This window comes from Oncorhynchus masou, chromosome 27 (genome assembly GCF_036934945.1).
Source record: "Oncorhynchus masou masou isolate Uvic2021 chromosome 27, UVic_Omas_1.1, whole genome shotgun sequence".
Lineage (NCBI taxonomy): Eukaryota > Metazoa > Chordata > Actinopteri > Salmoniformes > Salmonidae > Oncorhynchus > Oncorhynchus masou.
This window is the reverse complement of record NC_088238.1, coordinates 64,189,035-64,208,377: the sequence shown is the minus strand read 5'-3', so window position 1 is coordinate 64,208,377 and position 19,343 is coordinate 64,189,035. Positions and strand designations below refer to the sequence as shown.

General features: G+C 41.6%; 1 protein-coding gene across 1 annotated transcript in view; it reads right to left on the bottom strand.

Moving 5' to 3' along the window:
- The window catches only part of LOC135516519 (F-box only protein 41-like), a 61,477-nt gene that overhangs the window by 24,736 nt on the left and 17,398 nt on the right, over positions 1-19,343 (bottom strand). The window contains exons 3-8 of the mRNA XM_064940866.1: positions 10,599-10,971; positions 10,175-10,236; positions 8,192-8,517; positions 5,582-5,799; positions 3,656-3,771; positions 105-257 (exon numbers count right to left, since the gene is read on the bottom strand). Coding sequence (XP_064796938.1) covers positions 105-257; positions 3,656-3,771; positions 5,582-5,799; positions 8,192-8,517; positions 10,175-10,236; positions 10,599-10,971 — 1,248 coding nt within the window. The remainder of the gene's footprint in view (positions 1-104; positions 258-3,655; positions 3,772-5,581; positions 5,800-8,191; positions 8,518-10,174; positions 10,237-10,598; positions 10,972-19,343) is intronic.

Below are 19,343 nucleotides of genomic sequence, written 5' to 3'. Positions count from 1 at the left end.
TTACCTGTATGTGAGGTGTTGTAGGTTACCTGTATGTGAGGTGTTGTAGGTTACCTGTATGTGAGGTGTTGTAGGTTACCTGTATGTGAGGTGTTGTAGGTTACCTGTATGTGAGGTGTTGTAGGTTCCTACAGTAGCAGCTGGCCAGCCACAGGGAGCGGTCAGTCAGGATGTGAGGACAGTGAGACACTCTGAGAACCATTAGACTGCCTCCCGCTGACCTCAGCAACGCCTCCACACCTCCCTCCAGACAGCCCCTGGAGAGAGTCACACAGGCTCCTCCTCCTTACTGTGTGGAGGCCTCCTAATGCAGGTTTACTGTGTGGAGGCCTCCTAATGCAGGTTTACTGTGTGGAGGCCTCCTAATGCAGGTTTACTGTGTAGAGGCCTCCTAATGCAGGTTTACTGTGTGGAGGCCTCCTAATGCAGGTTTACTGTGTGGAGGCCTCCTAATGCAGGTTTACTGTGTGGAGGCCTCCTAATGCAGGTTTACTGTGTGGAGGCCTCCTAATGCAGGTTTACTGTGTGGAGGCCTCCTAATGCAGGTTTACTGTGTGGAGGCCTCCTAATGCAGGTTTACTGTGTGGAGGCCTCCTAATGCAGGTTTACTGTGTGGAGGCCTCCTAATGCAGGTTTACTGTGTGGAGGCCTCCTAATGCAGGTTTACTGTGTGGAGGCCTCCTAATGCAGGTTTACTGTGTGGAGGCCTCCTAACGCAGGTTTACTGTGTGGAGGCCTCCTAATGCAGGTTTACTGTGTGGAGGCCTCCTAATGCAGGTTTACTGTGTGGAGGCCTCCTAATGCAGGTTTACTGTGTGGAGGCCTCCTAATGCAGGTTTACTGTGTGGAGGCCTCCTAATGCAGGTTTACTGTGTGGAGGCCTCCTAATGCAGGTTTACTGTGTGGAGGCCTCCTAATGCAGGTTTACTGTGTGGAGGCCTCCTAATGCAGGTTTACTGTGTGGAGGCCTCCTAATGCAGGTTTACTGTGTAGAGGCCTCCTAATGCAGGTTTACTGGGTGGAGGCCTCCTAATGCAGGTTTACCGTGTGGAGGCCTCCTAATGCAGGTTTACTGTGTGGAGGCCTCCTAATGCAGGTTTACTGTGTGGAGGCCTCCTAATGCAGGTTTACTGTGTGGAGGCCTAATAATGCAGGTTTACTGTGTAGAGGCCTCCTAATGCAGGTTTACTGTGTGGAGGCCTCCTAATGCAGGTTTACTGTGTGGTCAAGTAGTGTATTTTTACTGTGTGGAGGCCTCCTAATGCAGGTTTACTGTGTGGAGGCCTCCTAATGCAGGTTTACTGTGTGGTCAAGTAGTGTATTTTTACTGTGTGGAGGCCTCCTAATGCAGGTTTACTGTGTGGAGGCCTCCTAATGCAGGTTTACTGTGTAGAGGCCTCCTAATGCAGGTTTACTGTGTGGTCCAGTACTGTATGTTTACTGTGTGGAGGCCTCCTAATGCAGGTTTACTGTGTGGAGGCCTCCTAATGCAGGTTTACTGTGTGGAGGCCTCCTAACGCAGGTTTACTGTGTGGAGGCCTCCTAATGCAGGTTTACTGTGTAGAGGCCTCCTAATGCAGGTTTACTGTGTGGAGGCCTCCTAATGCAGGTTTACTGTGTAGAGGCCTCCTAATGCAGGTTTACTGTGTAGAGGCCTCCTAATGCAGGTTTACTGTGTGGAGGCCTCCTAATGCAGGTTTACTGTGTGGAGGCCTCCTAATGCAGGTTTACTGTGTGGAGGCCTCCTAATGCAGGTTTACTGTGTGGTCAAGTAGTGTATTTTTACTGTGTGGAGGCCTCCTAATGCAGGTTTACTGTGTGGAGGCCTCCTAATGCAGGTTTACTGTGTGGTCAAGTAGTGTATTTTTACTGTGTGGAGGCCTCCTAATGCAGGTTTACTGTGTGGAGGCCTCCTAATGCAGGTTTACTGTGTAGAGGCCTCCTAATGCAGGTTTACTGTGTGGTCCAGTACTGTATGTTTACTGTGTGGAGGCCTCCTAATGCAGGTTTACTGTGTGGAGGCCTCCTAATGCAGGTTTACTGTGTGGAGGCCTCCTAATGCAGGTTTACTGTGTGGAGGCCTCCTAATGCAGGTTTACTGTGTGGAGGCCTCCTAATGCAGGTTTACTGTGTGGAGGCCTCCTAATGCAGGTTTACTGTGTGAAGGCCTCCTAATGCAGGTTTACTGTGTGAAGGCCTCCTAATGCAGGTTTACTGTGTGGAGGCCTCCTAATGCAGGTTTACTGTGTGGAGGCCTCCTAATGCAGGTTTACTGTGTGGAGGCCTCCTAATGCAGGTTTACTGTGTGGAGGCCTCCTAATGCAGGTTTACTGTGTGGAGGCCTCCTAATGCAGGTTTACTGTGTGGAGGCCTCCTAATGCAGGTTTACTGTGTGGAGGCCTCCTAATGCAGGTTTACTGTGTGGAGGCCTCCTAATGCAGGTTTACTGTGTGGAGGCCTCATAATGCAGGTTTACTGTGTGGAGGCCTCCTAATGCAGGTTTACTGTGTGGAGGTCTCCTAATAATGGTTTAATGTGTGGAGGCCTCCTAATGCAGGTTTACTGTGTGGAGGCCTCCTAATGCAGGTTTACTGTGTGGAGGCCTCCTAATGCAGGTTTACTGTGTGGAGGCCTCCTAATGCAGGTTTAATGTGTGGAGGCCTCCTAATGCAGGTTTACTGTGTGGAGGCCTCCTAATGCAGGTTTACTGTGTGGAGGCCTCCTAATGCAGGTTTAATGTGGAGGCCTCCTAATGCAGGTTTAATGTGGAGGCCTCCTAATGCAGGTTTACTGTGTGGAGGCCTCCTAATGCAGGTTTACTGTGTGGAGGCCTCCTAATGCAGGTTTACTGTGTGGAGGCCTCCTAATGCAGGTTTACTGTGTGGTCCAGTAGTGTATGTTTACTGTGTGGAGGCCTCCTAATGCAGGTTTACTGTGTGGAGGCCTCCTAATGCAGGTTTACTGTGTGGAGGCCTCCTAATGCAGGTTTACTGTGTGGAGGCCTCCTAATGCAGGTTTACTGTGTAGAGGCCTCCTAATGCAGGTTTAATGTGTGGAGGCCTCCTAATGCAGGTTTACTGTGTGGAGGCCTCCTAATAATGGTTTAATGTGTGGAGGCCTCCTAATGCAGGTTTACTGTGTGGAGGCCTCCTAATGCAGGTTTACTGTGTGGAGGCCTCCTAATGCAGGTTTAATGTGTGGAGGCCTCCTAATGCAGGTTTACTGTGTGGAGGCCTCCTAATAATGGTTTAATGTGTGGAGGCCTCCTAATGCAGGTTTACTGTGTAGAGGCCTCCTAATGCAGGTTTACTGTGTGGAGGCCTCCTAATGCAGGTTTACTGTGTGGAGGCCTCCTAATGCAGGTTTAATGTGTGGAGGCCTCCTAATGCAGGTTTACTGTGTGGAGGCCTCCTAATGCAGGTTTACTGTGTGGAGGCCTCCTAATGCAGGTTTACTGTGTGGAGGCCTCCTAATGCAGGTTTACTGTGTGGAGGCCTCCTAATGCAGGTTTACTGTGTGGAGGCCTCCTAATGCAGGTTTAATGTGTGGAGGCCTCCTAATGCAGGTTTACTGTGTGGAGGCCTCCTAATGCAGGTTTACTGTGTGGTCCAGTAGTGTATGTTTACTGTCCTTGTTCAATATTAATGGGGGTTACCGTGTGGTCTTGTCGTAGTCCTCTCTGCGTTCATCTCGATGCCGCAGTCGTGGTCTGAGGTTCTGGAGCACCAGGGAATGAGTCTGAGTACACCACTGGGACATGGTCACTAGGAACTGAAACACAACCACAACACAACCATGGATTAACCCTAACACAACCACAACACAACCCTGGCTCAACCCTAACATAACCACAACACAACCATGGATTAACCCTAACACAACCACAACACAACCCTGGCTCAACCCTAACATAACCACAACACAACCATGGATTAACCCTAACACAACCACAACACAACCCTGGCTCAACCCTAACATAACCACAACACAGCCATGGATTAACCCTAACACAACCACAACACAACCCTGGCTCAACCCTAACATAACCACCAGACAACCATGGATTGACCCTAACATAACCACATCACAACCATGGATTAACCCTAATACAACCACAACACAACCCTGGATTAACCCTAACACAACCACATCACAATCACAACACAACCATGGCTCAACCCTAACACAACCACAACACAACCATTGATTAACCATAACACAACCACAACACAACCACAACACAACCATGGATTAACCATAAAACAACCACAACACAACACAACCACAACCCTAACACAACCACAACACAATCGTAACACAACCATGGATTAACCATAACACAACCATAACACAACCACAACACAACCATGGCTTAACCATAAAACAACCACAACACAACACAACCACAACACAACACAACCACAACACAACCGTGGCTTAACCATAACACAACCACAACACAACGCAACCACAACACAACCACAACACAACACAACCACAACACAACCACAACCACAACATAACCCTGGATTAACCATAACAGAACGACAAAACAACCATAACACAACCATGGAGAAACCATAACACAACCATAACACAACCATAACAGGTTGTGTGTCTGAGTACACAACTGAAACATGGTCACTAAGAACTGAAACATAACCATAACACAACCACAACACAACCATAACACAACCACAACACAACCACAACAGGTATTGTGTCTGAGTATACCGCTGACAATGTCACCAGGAACTGAAACACAACCATGGATCTTTTGATCCAACCATAAAACACAACCATAAAATAACATAACATTAACGACAACCATAAAATAACATAACATTACCATACATTAACCACAACCATAAAATAACATAACATTACCATACATTAACCACAACCATAAAATAACATAACATTACCATACATTAACCACAACCAGAATATAACATAACATTACCATACATTAACCACAACCAGAATATAACATAACATTACCATACATTAACCACAACCAGAATATAACATAACATTACCATACATTAACCACAACCAGAATATAACATAACATTACCATACATTAACGACAAACATAAAATAACATAACATTAACGACAACCATAAAATAACATAACATTACCATTACCATACATTAACCACAACCAGAATATAACATAACATTACCATACATTAACGACAACCATAAAATAACATAACATTAACGACAACCATAAAATAACATAACATTACCATACATTAACGACAACCATAAAATAACATAACATTAACCACAACCATAAAATAACATAACATTACCATACATTAACGACAACCATAAAATAACATAACATTACTATACATTAACGACAACCATAAAATAACATAACATTAACCACAACCTTAAAATAACATAACATTACCATACATTAACCACAACCACACAGTGAGACCAGGAGTGAAACACAACCACGTATTAAAACAGAACTGAAATAGACCACAACATGACCGCAACTTCACTGCGATTATATCAATGACATCAATAATAATGATGATGATGATGATGATGAAGGCGCGTTACCTTAGCGGAGACTCTGGCATTCTCCAGTCGCACCCGTGTCCAGACGGCTGGGTGTCGTGCCACGAACCTCCAATCGGAGCACACCTCAGCGGCGAGCAGCAACGTCCGCACATCCAGATAAGGAAACACACAGAATAACCCCGCCCTCAGTCTCAGAGTCCCCGCCCCCAATGCTATGTAACCACGGTGACACGGGCTGGATCGTATGGACGACACACCTGGAGAGAAACGTCAGGTAGAGTTACAGTACACACATAGACATAGACAAGGCTGGAGTTGTTTAGACAGAGTTATGTGGAGACTGGAGTTGTCTAGACAGAGTTATGAGGAGACTGGAGTTGTCTAGACATGGTTATGTGGAGACTGGAGTTGTCTAGACATGGTTATGTGGAGACTGGAGTTGTCTAGACAGAGTTATGTGGAGACTGGAGTTGTCTAGACATGGTTATGTGGAGACTGGAGTTGTCTAGACAGAGTTATGAGGAGACTGGAGTTGTCTAGACAGAGTTATGAAGAGACTGGAGTTGTCTAGACAGAGTTATGAGGAGACTGGAGTTGTCTAGACAGGGTTATGAGGAGACTGGAGTTGTCTAGACATGGTTATGAGGAGACTGGAGTTGTCTAGACAGGGTTATGAGGAGACTGGAGTTGTCTAGACATGGTTATGTGGAGACTGGAGTTGTCTAGACATGGTTATGTGGAGACTGGAGTTGTCTAGACATGGTTATGAGGAGACTGGAGTTGTCTAGACATGGTTATGTGGAGACTGGAGTTGTCTAGACATGGTTATGTGGAGACTGGAGTTGTCTAGACATGGTTATGTGGAGACTGGAGTTGTCTAGACATGGTTATGAGGAGACTGGAGTTGTCTAGACAGAGTTATGAGGAGACTGGAGTTGTCTAGACATGGTTATGTGGAGACTGGAGTTGTCTAGACATGGTTATGAGGAGACTGGAGTTGTCTAGACATGGTTATGTGGAGACTGGAGTTGTCTAGACATGGTTATGTGGAGACTGGAGTTGTCTAGACATGGTTATGTGGAGACTGGAGTTGTCTAGACATGGTTATATGAGGAGACTGGAGTTGTCTAGACATGGTTATGTGGAGACTGGAGTTGTCTAGACATGGTTATGTGGAGACTGGAGTTGTCTAGACATGGTTATGTGGAGACTGGAGTTGTCTAGACATGGTTATGAGGAGACTGGAGTTGTCTAGACAGAGTTATGAGGAGACTGGAGTTGTCTAGACATGGTTATGTGGAGACTGGAGTTGTCTAGACATGGTTATGTGGAGACTGGAGTTGTCTAGACATGGTTATGTGGAGACTGGAGTTGTCTAGACATGGTTATGAGGAGACTGGAGTTGTCTAGACAGAGTTATGTGGAGACTGGAGTTGTCTAGACAGAGTTATGTGGAGACTGGAGTTGTCTAGACAGAGTTATGTGGAGACTGGAGTTGTCTAGACGGAGTTATGTGGAGACTGGGGTTGTCTAGACAGAGTTATGTGGAGACTGGAGTTGTCTAGACAGAGTTATGTGGAGACTGGAGTTGTCTAGACATGGTTATGTGGAGAATGATGAGGTAGAGTTACAGTATACACAATGTTATTACCTGAGCCAGGTGGATGTTCCAGACGTGTTAGGTTAAAGGTTATTACCTGAGCCAGGTGGATGTTCCAGACGTGTTAGGTTAAAGGTTATTCTGTGAGCCAGGTGAGTGTTCCATCCTGATAAGGTTATTACCTGAGCCAGGTGAGTGTTCCAGCCTGGTAAGGTTAAAGGTTATTCCCTGAGCCAGGTGAGTGTTCCAGCCTGGTAAGGTTAAAGGTTATTCCCTGAGCCAGGTGAGTGAACCAGCCTGGTAAGGTTAAAGGTTTTTCCCTGAGCCAGGTGGATGTTCCAGACGGGTTAGGTTAAAGGTTATTACCTGAGCCAGGTGGATGTTCCAGACTGGTTAGGTTAAAGGTTATTCTGTGAGCCAGGTGAGTGTTCCAGCCTGGTAAGGTTAAAGGTTATTACCTGAGCCAGGTGGATGTTCTAGACTGGTTAGGTTAAAGGTTATTACCTGAGCCAGGTGGGTGTTCCAGACGGGTTAGGTTAAAGGTTATTACCTGAGCCAGGTGGGTGTTCCAGACTGGTAAGGTTAAAGGTTATTACCTGAGCCAGGTTGGTGTTCCAGACTGGTAAGGGTAAAGGTTATTACCTGAGCCAGGTGGATGTTCCAGACTGGTTAGGTTAAAGGTTATTACCTGAGCCAGGTGGGTGTTCCAGACTGGTTAGGTTAAAGGTTATTACCTGAGCCAGGTGGATGTTCCAGACTTGTTAGGTTAAAGGTTATTACCTGAGCCAGGTGGATGTTCCAGACTTGTTAGGTTAAAGGTTATTACCTGAGCCAGGTGGATGTTCCAGACTTGTTAGGTTAAAGGTTATTACCTGAGCCAGGTGTATGTTCCAGACTGTTTAGGTTAAAGGTTATTCTGTGAGCCAGGGGGATGTTCCAGACTGGTTAGGTTAAAGGTTATTCTGTGAGCCAGGTGAGTGTTCCAGCCTGATAAGGTTATTACCTGAGCCAGGTGGATGTTCCAGACTGGTTAGGTTAAAGGTTATTACCTGAGCCAGGTGAGTGTTCCAGACTGACGTGGGCGTGTCTCTGAGTCTCAGGTGTGCTCCAGGCCTCTGACCATGTGTCCTCCTCTTCATCATCCTCTTCCTCCTCTTCCTCTGTGCTCGGGGGTGCCCTCCACCTGGTCCGCCCCCACACTCCCCTCCCCTCTGGGGTTTGCCTATACCCCATGTCCCTCCTCTCTCCTCCCTCTCGAGTAGAGCAGGGAACGTGGTAGTAACGGGCTTCCAGAGGTGTGGCCCACCCCCCTACCGAGTCACTGTCCCACCCCCCAGAACCCAGGGACAGCGTCCGCATACGACCAGTGGGGGCTCTAGAGAGAGAAAGGGAGACAGATACATGTCCTGATTCCACAAAGACTGATATCCACTATATCAGCATTCATTTGTTGATCCTGAATAAACAATCCAGCAAAATAGGATAAACACAGCTAAATTATGATCTAGGATCAACACAGCTAAATTATGATCTAGGATCAACACAGCTAAATTATGATCTAGGATCAACACAGCTAAATTATGATCTAGGATCAACACAGCTAAATTATGATCTAGGATCAACACAGCTAAATTATAATCTAGGATCAACACAGCTAAATTATGATCTAGGATCAACACAGCTAAATTATAATCTAGGATCAAAACAGCTAAATTATAATCTAGGATCTACACAGCTAAATTATGATCTAGGATCAACACAGCTAAATTATGATCTAGGATCAACACAGCTAAATTATAATCTAGGATCAACACAGCTAAATTATGATCTAGGATCAACACAGCTAAATTATAATCTAGGATCAAAACAGCTAAATTATAATCTAGGATCTACACAGCTAAATTATGATCTAGGATCAACACAGCTAAATTATAATCTAGGATCAACACAGCTAAATTATGATCTAGAATCAACACAGCTAAATTATGATCTAGGATCAACACAGCTAAATTATGATCTAGGATCAACACAGCTAAATTATGATCTAGGATCAACACAGCTAAATTATGATCTAGGATCAACACAGCTAAATTATGATCTAGGATCAACACAGCTAAATTATGATCTAGGATCAACACAGCTAAATTATGATCTAGGTTCAACACAGCTAAATGATGATCTAGGATCTACACAGCTAAATTATGATCTAGGATCAACACAGCTAAATTATGATCTAGAATCAACACAGCTAAATTATGATCTAGAATCAACACAGCTAAATTATAATCTAGGATCAACACAGCTAAATTATGATATAGGATCAACACAGCTAAATTATGATCTAGGATCTACACAGCTAAATTATGATCTAGGATCAACACAGCTAAATTATGATCTAGGATCAACACAGCTAAATTATGATCTAGGATCAACACAGCTAAATTATGATCTAGGAACAACACAGCTAAATTATAATCTAGGATCAACACAGCTAAATTATGATCTAGAATCAACACAGCTAAATTATAATCTAGGATCAACACAGCTAAATGATGATCTAGGATCAACACAGCTAAATGATGATCTAGGATCTACACAGCTAAATTATGATCTATGATCAACACAGCTAAATTATAATCTAGGATCAACACAGCTAAATTATGATCTAGGATCAACACAGCTAAATGATGATCTAGGATCAACACAGCTAAATTATGATCTAGGATCAACACAGCTAAATGATGATCTAGGATCAACACAGCTAAATGATGATCTAGGATCAAAACAGCTAAATTATGATCTAGGATCAACACAGCTAAATTATGATCTAGGATCAACACAGCTAAATTATGATCTAGGATCAACACAGCTAAATTATGATATAGGATCAAAACAGCTAAATAATGATCTTGGATCTACACAGCTAAATTATGATCTAGGATCAACACAGCTAAATGATGATCTAGGATCAACACAGCTAAATTATGATCTAGGATCAACACAGATAAATTAGGATAATGAGGTGTACCTACCCATAGTTGTTGTGATAGATCTGGTCTCCTAGTCTGCGCGACCCAGATACACTGTAGCTTCTCTATGAGAGAGAGAATGAGAGAGGGAGAAAGAGAGGCAGAAACAGAGACAGAGAGAGAAAGACAGTGTGTGAGAGAGAGAGACAAAGAGAGACAAAGAGAGACAAAGAGACAAAGAGAGAGAAACAAAGAGAAAGAGACAGAGAGAGAGAGAGAGAGAGCGGGAGAGAGAGAGAGAGAGATAATGGGGAGAGAAAGAGAGAGCGAGAGAGAGAGAGAGAGAGCAAGAGAGAGAGGGTGAGCGAGACCGAGAGAAAGACATAGAACATTACTACAAAATGTCCAGCCATCACCCCAAAACCTGGGAAACTGGTTATGTGGACTTCTCAGCCAATCAACGATCAGATAAATTGTTCCTTCTCACCCTGTAGCCAATTAACTTTGACCCTGTGATGACGTCGTCTTCACTCCCGTTGTGGGCGTGTCCATTGGTCCTGTAGCCATTGGTCCCATTGTGGGAGTGACTATCGTTATTGTATGTACGGCTATTATCATTGTGGGTGTGTCTGTCATTATTGTGGGTGTGTCTGTCATCATTGTGGGTGTGTCTGTCATCGTTGTGGGCGTGCCTGTCATCATTGTGGGCGTGTCTGTCTGTAGCCACCAGTAGCTGCAGTTTTCTCTCTGCCCGGTCGGCCCGTTCCAGCAGAGCCTCTATGAAGGTTTGCAGCTGCAGCTTAGCCTCTGCCTCTCTCTCTGCTGTGGCTGCCAGGAACCCCTCAATATCACACACCTCCCTGTGATATAAATACACATATACACATGTTAACATCCACACACACAGATTGTTACGTTACAGTCTTATTCTAAAATTGATTGTTTTTTTTTCCCTCCTGAATCTACACACATTTGTTGTGCCACCTCTGGTCTCTGGGCCTCCAACCCATACGGGGATGCAGCTCCCACTCAGTCCAAGATGTTCTCTGTCTTGACTTTGCTGATAGCTATTTCATTGAGGAAAGATGTCCTTACTATACCTGGTAGTCCCAGCTAGCTACTGTATTTTAAGATTAATGTATTACCTGTAAGTCGCTCCAGATAACAGCTAAATTTCTCCAAGTGTAAATGTAAAACACATGGAACAGTGAACCATCTCTACATAGTAGGAACAATAACATGGAAGATCCTGTATCTAGTTGGAACAATAACATGGAACATCCTGTATCTAGCTGGAACAATAACAATAACATGGAAGATCCTGTATCTAGCTGGAACAATAACATGGAAGATCCAGTATCTAGTTGGAACAATAACATGGAAGATCCAGTATCTAGTTGGAACAATAACATGGAAGATCCTGTATCTAGTTGGAACAATAACATGGAAGATCCTGTATCTAGTTGGAACAATAACATGGAAGATCCAGTATCTAGTTGGAACAATAACATGGAAGATCCTGTATCTAGTTGGAACAATAACATGGAAGATCCAGTATCTAGTTGGAACAATAACATGGAAGATCCAGTATCTAGTTGGAACAATAACATGGAAGATCCTGTATCTAGTTGGAACAATAGCATGGAAGATCCTGTATCTAGTTGGAACAATAACATGGAAGATCCAGTATCTAGTTGGAACAATAACATGGAAGATCCTGTATCTAGTTGGAACAATAGCATGGAAGATCCTGTATCTAGCTGGAACAATAACAATAACATGGAAGATCCTGTATCTAGTTGGAACAATAACATGGAAGATCCTGTATCTAGCTGGAACAATAACATGGAAGATCCTGTATCTAGTTGGAACAATAACATGGAAGATCCAGTATCTAGTTGGAACAATAACATGGAAGATCCTGTATCTAGTTGGAACAATAGCATGGAAGATCCTGTATCTAGCTGGAACAATAACAATAACATGGAAGATCCTGTATCTAGTTGGAACAATAACATGGAAGATCCAGTATCTAGCTGGAACAATAACAATAACATGGAAGATCCTGTATCTAGCTGGAACAATAACAATAACATGGAAGATCCTGTATCTAGTTGGAACAATAACATGGAACATCGTGTATCTAGCTGGAACAATAACAATAACATGGAAGATCCTGTATCTAGCTGGAACAATAACATGGAAGATCCTGTAACTAGTTGGAACAATAACATGGAAGATCCTGTATCTAGTTGGAACAATAACATGGAAGATCCTGTATCTAGCTGGAACAATAACATGGAAGATCCTGTATCTAGCTGGAACAATAACATGGAAGATCCTGTAACTAGTAGGAACAATAACATGGAAGATCCTGTATCTAGTTGGAACAATAACATGGAAGATCCTGTAACTAGTTGGAACAATAACATGGAAGATCCTGTATCTGGCTGGAACAATAACATGGAAGATCCTGTATCTAGCTGGAACAATAACAATAACATGGAAGATCCTGTATCTAGTTGGAACAATAACATGGAAGATCCTGTAACTAGTTGGAACAATAACATGGAAGATCCTGTAACTAGTTGGAACAAGAACATGGAAGATCCTGTAACTAGTTGGAACAATAACATGGAAGATCCTGTATCTAGTTGGAACAATAACATGGAAGATCCTGTATCTAGTAGGAACAATAACAATAACATGGAAGATCCTGTATCTAGTTGGAACAATAACAATAACATGGAAGATCCTGTATCTAGTTGGAACAATAACATGGAAGATCCTGTAACTAGTTGGAACAATAACATGGAAGATCCTGTAACTAGTTGGAACAAGAACATGGAAGATCCTGTAACTAGTTGGAACAATAACATGGAAGATCCTGTATCTAGTTGGAACAATAACATGGAAGATCCTGTATCTAGTAGGAACAATAACATGGAAGATCCTGTATCTAGCTGGAACAATAACAATAACATGGAAGATCCTGTATCTAGTTGGAACAATAACAATAACATGGAAGATCCTGTATCTAGCTGGAACAATAACATGGAAGATCCTGTAACTAGTTGGAACAATAACATGGAAGATCCTGTAACTAGTTGGAACAAGAACATGGAAGATCCAGTATCTAGTTGGAACAATAACATGGAAGATCCTGTATCTAGTAGGAACAATAACATGGAAGATCCTGTATCTAGCTGGAACAATAACATGGAAGATCCTGTAACTAGTTGGAACAATAACATGGAAGATCCTGTATCTAGTTGGAACAATAACATGGAAGATCCAGTATCTAGCTGGAACAATAACAATAACATGGAAGATCCTGTATCTAGTTGGAACAATAACAATAACATGGAAGAACCAGTATCTAGCTGGAACAATAACATGGAAGATCCTGTATCTAGCTGGAACAATAACATGGAAGATCCTGTATCTAGCTGGAACAATAACAATAACATGGAAGATCCTGTATCTAGTTGGAACAATAACAATAACATGGAAGATCCTGTATCTAGCTGGAACAATAACATGGAAGATCCTGTATCTAGCTGGAACAATAACATGGAAGATCCTGTATCTAGTTGGAACAATAACATGGAAGATCCTGTATCTAGTTGGAACAATAACATCGAAGATCCTGTATCTAGCTGGAACAATAACATGGAAGATCCTGTATCTAGCTGGAACAATAACATGGAAGATCCTGTATCTAGCTGGAGCAATAACATGGAAGATCCTGTATCTAGTTGGAAAAATAACATCGAAGATCCTGTATCTAGCTGGAACAATAACAATAACATGGAAGATCCTGTATCTAGCTGGAACAATAACATGGAAGATCCTGTATCTAGCTGGAACAATAACAATAACATGGAAGATCCTGTATCTAGTTCGAACAATAACAATAACATGGAAGATCCTGTATCTAGTAGGAACAATAACATGGAAGATCCTGTATCTAGCTGGAACAATAACATGGAAGATCCTGTATCTAGTTGGAACAATAACAATAACATGGAAGATCCTGTATCTAGCTGGAACAATAACATGGAAGATCATGTATCTAGTAGGAACAATAACATGGAAGATCCTGTATCTAGCTGGAACAATAACATGGAAGATCCTGTATCTAGTTGGAACAATAACATGGAAAATCCTGTATCTAGCTGAAACAATAACATGGAAGATCCTGTATCTAATTGGAACAATAACATGGAAGATCCTGTATCTAGCTGGAACAATAACATGGAAGATCCTGTATCTAGCTGGAACAATAACAATAACATGGAAGATCCTGTATCTAGTTGGAACAATAACAATAACATGGAAGATCCTGTATCTAGCTGGAACAATAACATGGAAGATCCTGTATCTAGCTGGAACAATAACATGGAAGATCCTGTATCTAGTTGGAACAATAACATGGAAGATCCTGTATCTAGCTGGAACAATAACATGGAAGATCCTGTATCTAGCTGGAACAATAACATGGAAGATCCTGTATCTAGCTGGAACAATAACAATAACATGGAAGATCCTGTATCTAGCTGGAACAATAGCATGGAAGTTCATGTATCTAGTTGGAACAATAACATGGAAGATCCTGTATCTAGTCGGAACAATAACATGGAAGATCCTGTATCTAGCTGGAACAATAACATGGAAGATCCAGTATCTAGCTGGAACAATAACAATAACATGGAAGATCGTGTATCTAGTTGGAACAATAACAATAACATGGAAGATCCAGTATCTAGCTGGAACAATAACATGGAAGATCCTGTATCTAGCTGGAACAATAACATGGAAGATCCTGTATCTAGCTGGAACAATAACAATAACATGGAAGATCCTGTATCTAGCTGGAACAATAACATGGAAGATCCTGTATCTAGCTGGAACAATAACAATAACATGGAAGATCCTGTAACTAGTTGGAACAATAACATGGAAGATCCTGTATCTAGTTGGAACAATAACATGGAAGATCCAGTATCTAGCTGGAACAATAACATGGAAGATCCTGTAACTAGTAGGAACAATAACAATAACATGGAAGATCCTGTATCTAGTTGGAACAATAACAATAACATGGAAGATCCAGTATCTAGCTGGAACAATAACATGGAAGATCCTGTATCTAGCTGGAACAATAACAATAACATGGAAGATCCTGTATCTAGTTGGAACAATAACAATAACATGGAAGATCCTGTATCTAGCTGGAACAATAACATGGAAGATCCTGTATCTAGCTGGAACAATAACATGGAAGATCCTGTATCTAGCTGGAACAATAACATGGAAGATCCTGTATCTAGCTGGAACAATAACAATAACATGGAAGATCCTGTATCTAGCTGGAACAATAACATGGAAGATCCTGTATCTAGCTGGAACAATAACAATAACATGGAAGATCCTGTAACTAGTAGGAACAATAACAATAACATGGAAGATCCTGTAACTAGTTGGAACAATAACATGGAAGATCCTGTATCTAGTTGGAACAATAACATGGAAGATGCAGTATCTAGCTGGAACAATAACAATAACATGGAAGATCCTGTAACTAGTAGGAACAATAACAATAACATGGAAGATCCTGTATCTAGTTGGAACAATAACAATAACATGGAAGATCCAGTATCTAGCTGGAACAATAACATGGAAGATCCTGTATCTAGCTGGAACAATGACATGGAAGATCCTGTATCTAGCTGGAACAATAACATGGAAGATCCTGTATCTAGCTGGAACAATAACATGGAAGATCCTGTATCTAGCTGGAACAATAACAATAACATGGAAGATCCTGTATCTAGTTGGAACAATAACAATAACATGGAAGATCCTGTATCTAGCTGGAATAATAACATGGAAGATCCTGTATCTAGCTGGAACAATAACATGGAAGATCCTGTATCTAGTCGGAACAATAACATGGAAGATCCTGTATCTAGCTGGAACAATAACATGGAAGATCCTGTATCTAGCTGGAACAATAACATGGAAGATCCTGTATCTAGCTGGAACAATAACATGGAAGATCCTGTATCTAGCTGGAACAATAGCATGGAATAACGAACAATCCTCTATCTAGTAAGAACAATAACGTGTAATGTCATGTATCTATTAGAAACAATTATGTGGAACAGTTTTTCTAAGACCCCTTTTGAGGCACCTGACCACACCACTGAACAGTAGTCAAGGTGCGACAATACTAGGGCCTATAGGACCTGCCTTGTTTATAGTTATAGTGTTGTTAAGATGGTAGAAACTCGGGCCTGTAGGACCTGCCTTGTTGATAGTGTTGTTAAGATGGTAGAAACTAGGACCTGTAGGACCTGCCTTGTTGATAGTGTTGTTAAGAAGGTAGAAACTAGGGCCTGTAGGACCTGCCTTGTTGTTAGTGTTGTTAAGAAGTTAGAAACTAGGGCCTGTAGGACCTGCCTTGTTGATAGTGTTGTTAAGAAGGTAGAAACTAGGGCCAGTATCTAGCTGGAACAATAACATGGAAGATCCTGTATCTAGCTGGAACAATAACATGGAAGATCCTGTATCTAGCTGGAACAATAACAATAACATGGAAGATCCTGTATCTAGCTGGAACAATAACATGGAAGATCCTGTATCTAGCTGGAACAATAACAATAACATGAAAGATCCTGTAACTAGTAGGAACAATAACAATAACATGGAAGATCCTGTAACTAGTTGGAACAATAACATGGAAGATCCTGTATCTAGTTGGAACAATAACATGGAAGATCCAGTATCTAGCTGGAACAATAACAATAACATGGAAGATCCTGTATCTAGTTGGAACAATAACAATAACATGGAAGATCCAGTATCTAGCTGGAACAATAACATGGAAGATCCTGTATCTAGCTGGAACAATAACATGGAAGATCCTGTATCTAGCTGGAACAATAACATGGAAGATCCTGTATCTAGTTGGAACAATAACATGGAAGATCCTGTATCTAGTTGGAACAATAACATGGAAGATCCTGTATCTAGCTGGAACAATAACATGGAAGATCCTGTATCTAGCTGGAACAATAACAATAACATGGAAGATCCTGTAACTAGTAGGAACAATAACAATAACATGGAAGATCCTGTAACTAGTAGGAACAATAACATGGAAGATCCTGTATCTAGCTGGAACAATAACATGGAAGATCCTGTAACTAGTAGGAACAATAACATGGAAGATCCTGTATCTAGTTGGAACAATAACATGGAAGATCCTGTAACTAGTTGGAACAATAACATGGAAGATCCTGTATCTAGCTGGAACAATAACATGGAAGATCCTGTATCTAGCTGGAACAATAACAATAACATGGAAGATCCTGTATCTAGTTGGAACAATAACATGGAAGATCCTGTAACTAGTTGGAACAAGAACATGGAAGATCCTGTATCTAGTTGGAACAATAACATGGAAGATCCAGTATCTAGTTGGAACAATAACATGGAAGATCCTGTATCTAGTAGGAACAATAACATGGAAGATCCAGTATCTAGTTGGAACAATAACATGGAAGATCCTGTATCTAGTAGGAACAATAACATGGAAGATCCAGTATCTAGCTGGAACAATAACAATAACATGGAAGATCCTGTATCTAGTTGGAACAATAACAATAACATGGAAGATCCAGTATCTAGCTGGAACAATAACATGGAAGATCCTGTATCTAGTTGGAACAATAACAATAACATGGAAGATCCTGTATCTAGCTGGAACAATAACATGGAAGATCCTGTATCTAGCTGGAACAATAACATGGAAGATCCTGTATCTAGTTGGAACAATAACATGGAAGATCCTGTATCTAGTTGGAACAATAACATCGAAGATCCTGTATCTAGCTGGAACAATAACAATAACATGGAAGATCCTGTATCTAGCTGGAACAATAACATGGAAGATCCTGTATCTAGTTGGAACAATAACATCGAAGATCCTGTATCTAGCTGGAACAATAACAATAACATGGAAGATCCTGTATCTAGCTGGAACAATAACATGGAAGATCCAGTATCTAGCTGGAACAATAACAATAACATGGAAGATCCTGTATCTAGTTCGAACAATAACAATAACATGGAAGATCCTGTATCTAGTAGGAACAATAACATGGAAGATCCTGTATCTAGCTGGAACAATAACATGGAAGATCCTGTATCTAGTTGGAACAATAACAATAACATGGAAGATCCTGTATCTAGCTGGAACAATAACATGGAAGATCATGTATCTAGTAGGAACAATAACATGGAAGATCCTGTATCTAGCTGGAACAATAACATGGAAGATCCTGTATCTAGTTGGAACAATAACATGGAAAATCCTGTATCTAGTTGGAACAATAACATGGAAGATCATGTATGTAGCTGGAACAATAACATGGAAGATCCTGTATCTAGCTGAAACAATAACATGGAAGATCCTGTATCTAGCTGGAACAATAACATGGAAGATCCTGTATCTAGTTGGAACAATAACATGGAAGATCCTGTATCTAGCTGGAACAATAACATGGAAGATCCTGTAACTAGTTGGAACAATAACATGGAAAATCCTGTATCTAGCTGAAACAATAACATGGAAGATCCTGTATCTAGTTGGAACAATAACATGGAAGATCCTGTATCTAGCTGGAACAATAACATGGAAGATCCTGTATCTAGCTGGAACAATAACAATAACATGGAAGATCCTGTATCTAGTTGGAACAATAACAATAACATGGAAGATCCTGTATCTAGCTGGAACAATAACATGGAAGATCCTGTATCTAGCTGGAACAATAACATGGAAGATCCTGTATCTAGCTGGAACAATAACATGGAAGATCCTGTATCTAGCTGGAACAATAACATGGAAGATCCTGTATCTAGCTGGAACAATAACATGGAAGATCCTGTATCTAGCTGGAACAATAACAATAACATGGAAGATCCTGTATCTAGCTGGAACAATAGCATGGAAGATCATGTATCTAGTTGGAACAATAACATGGAAGATCCTGTATCTAGTCGGAACAATAACATGGAAGATCCTGTATCTAGCTGGAACAATAACATGGAAGATCCAGTATCTAGCTGGAACAATAACATGGAAGATCCTGTATCTAGCTGGAACAATAACATGGAACATCCTGTATCTAGCTGGAACAATAGCATGGAATAACGAACAATC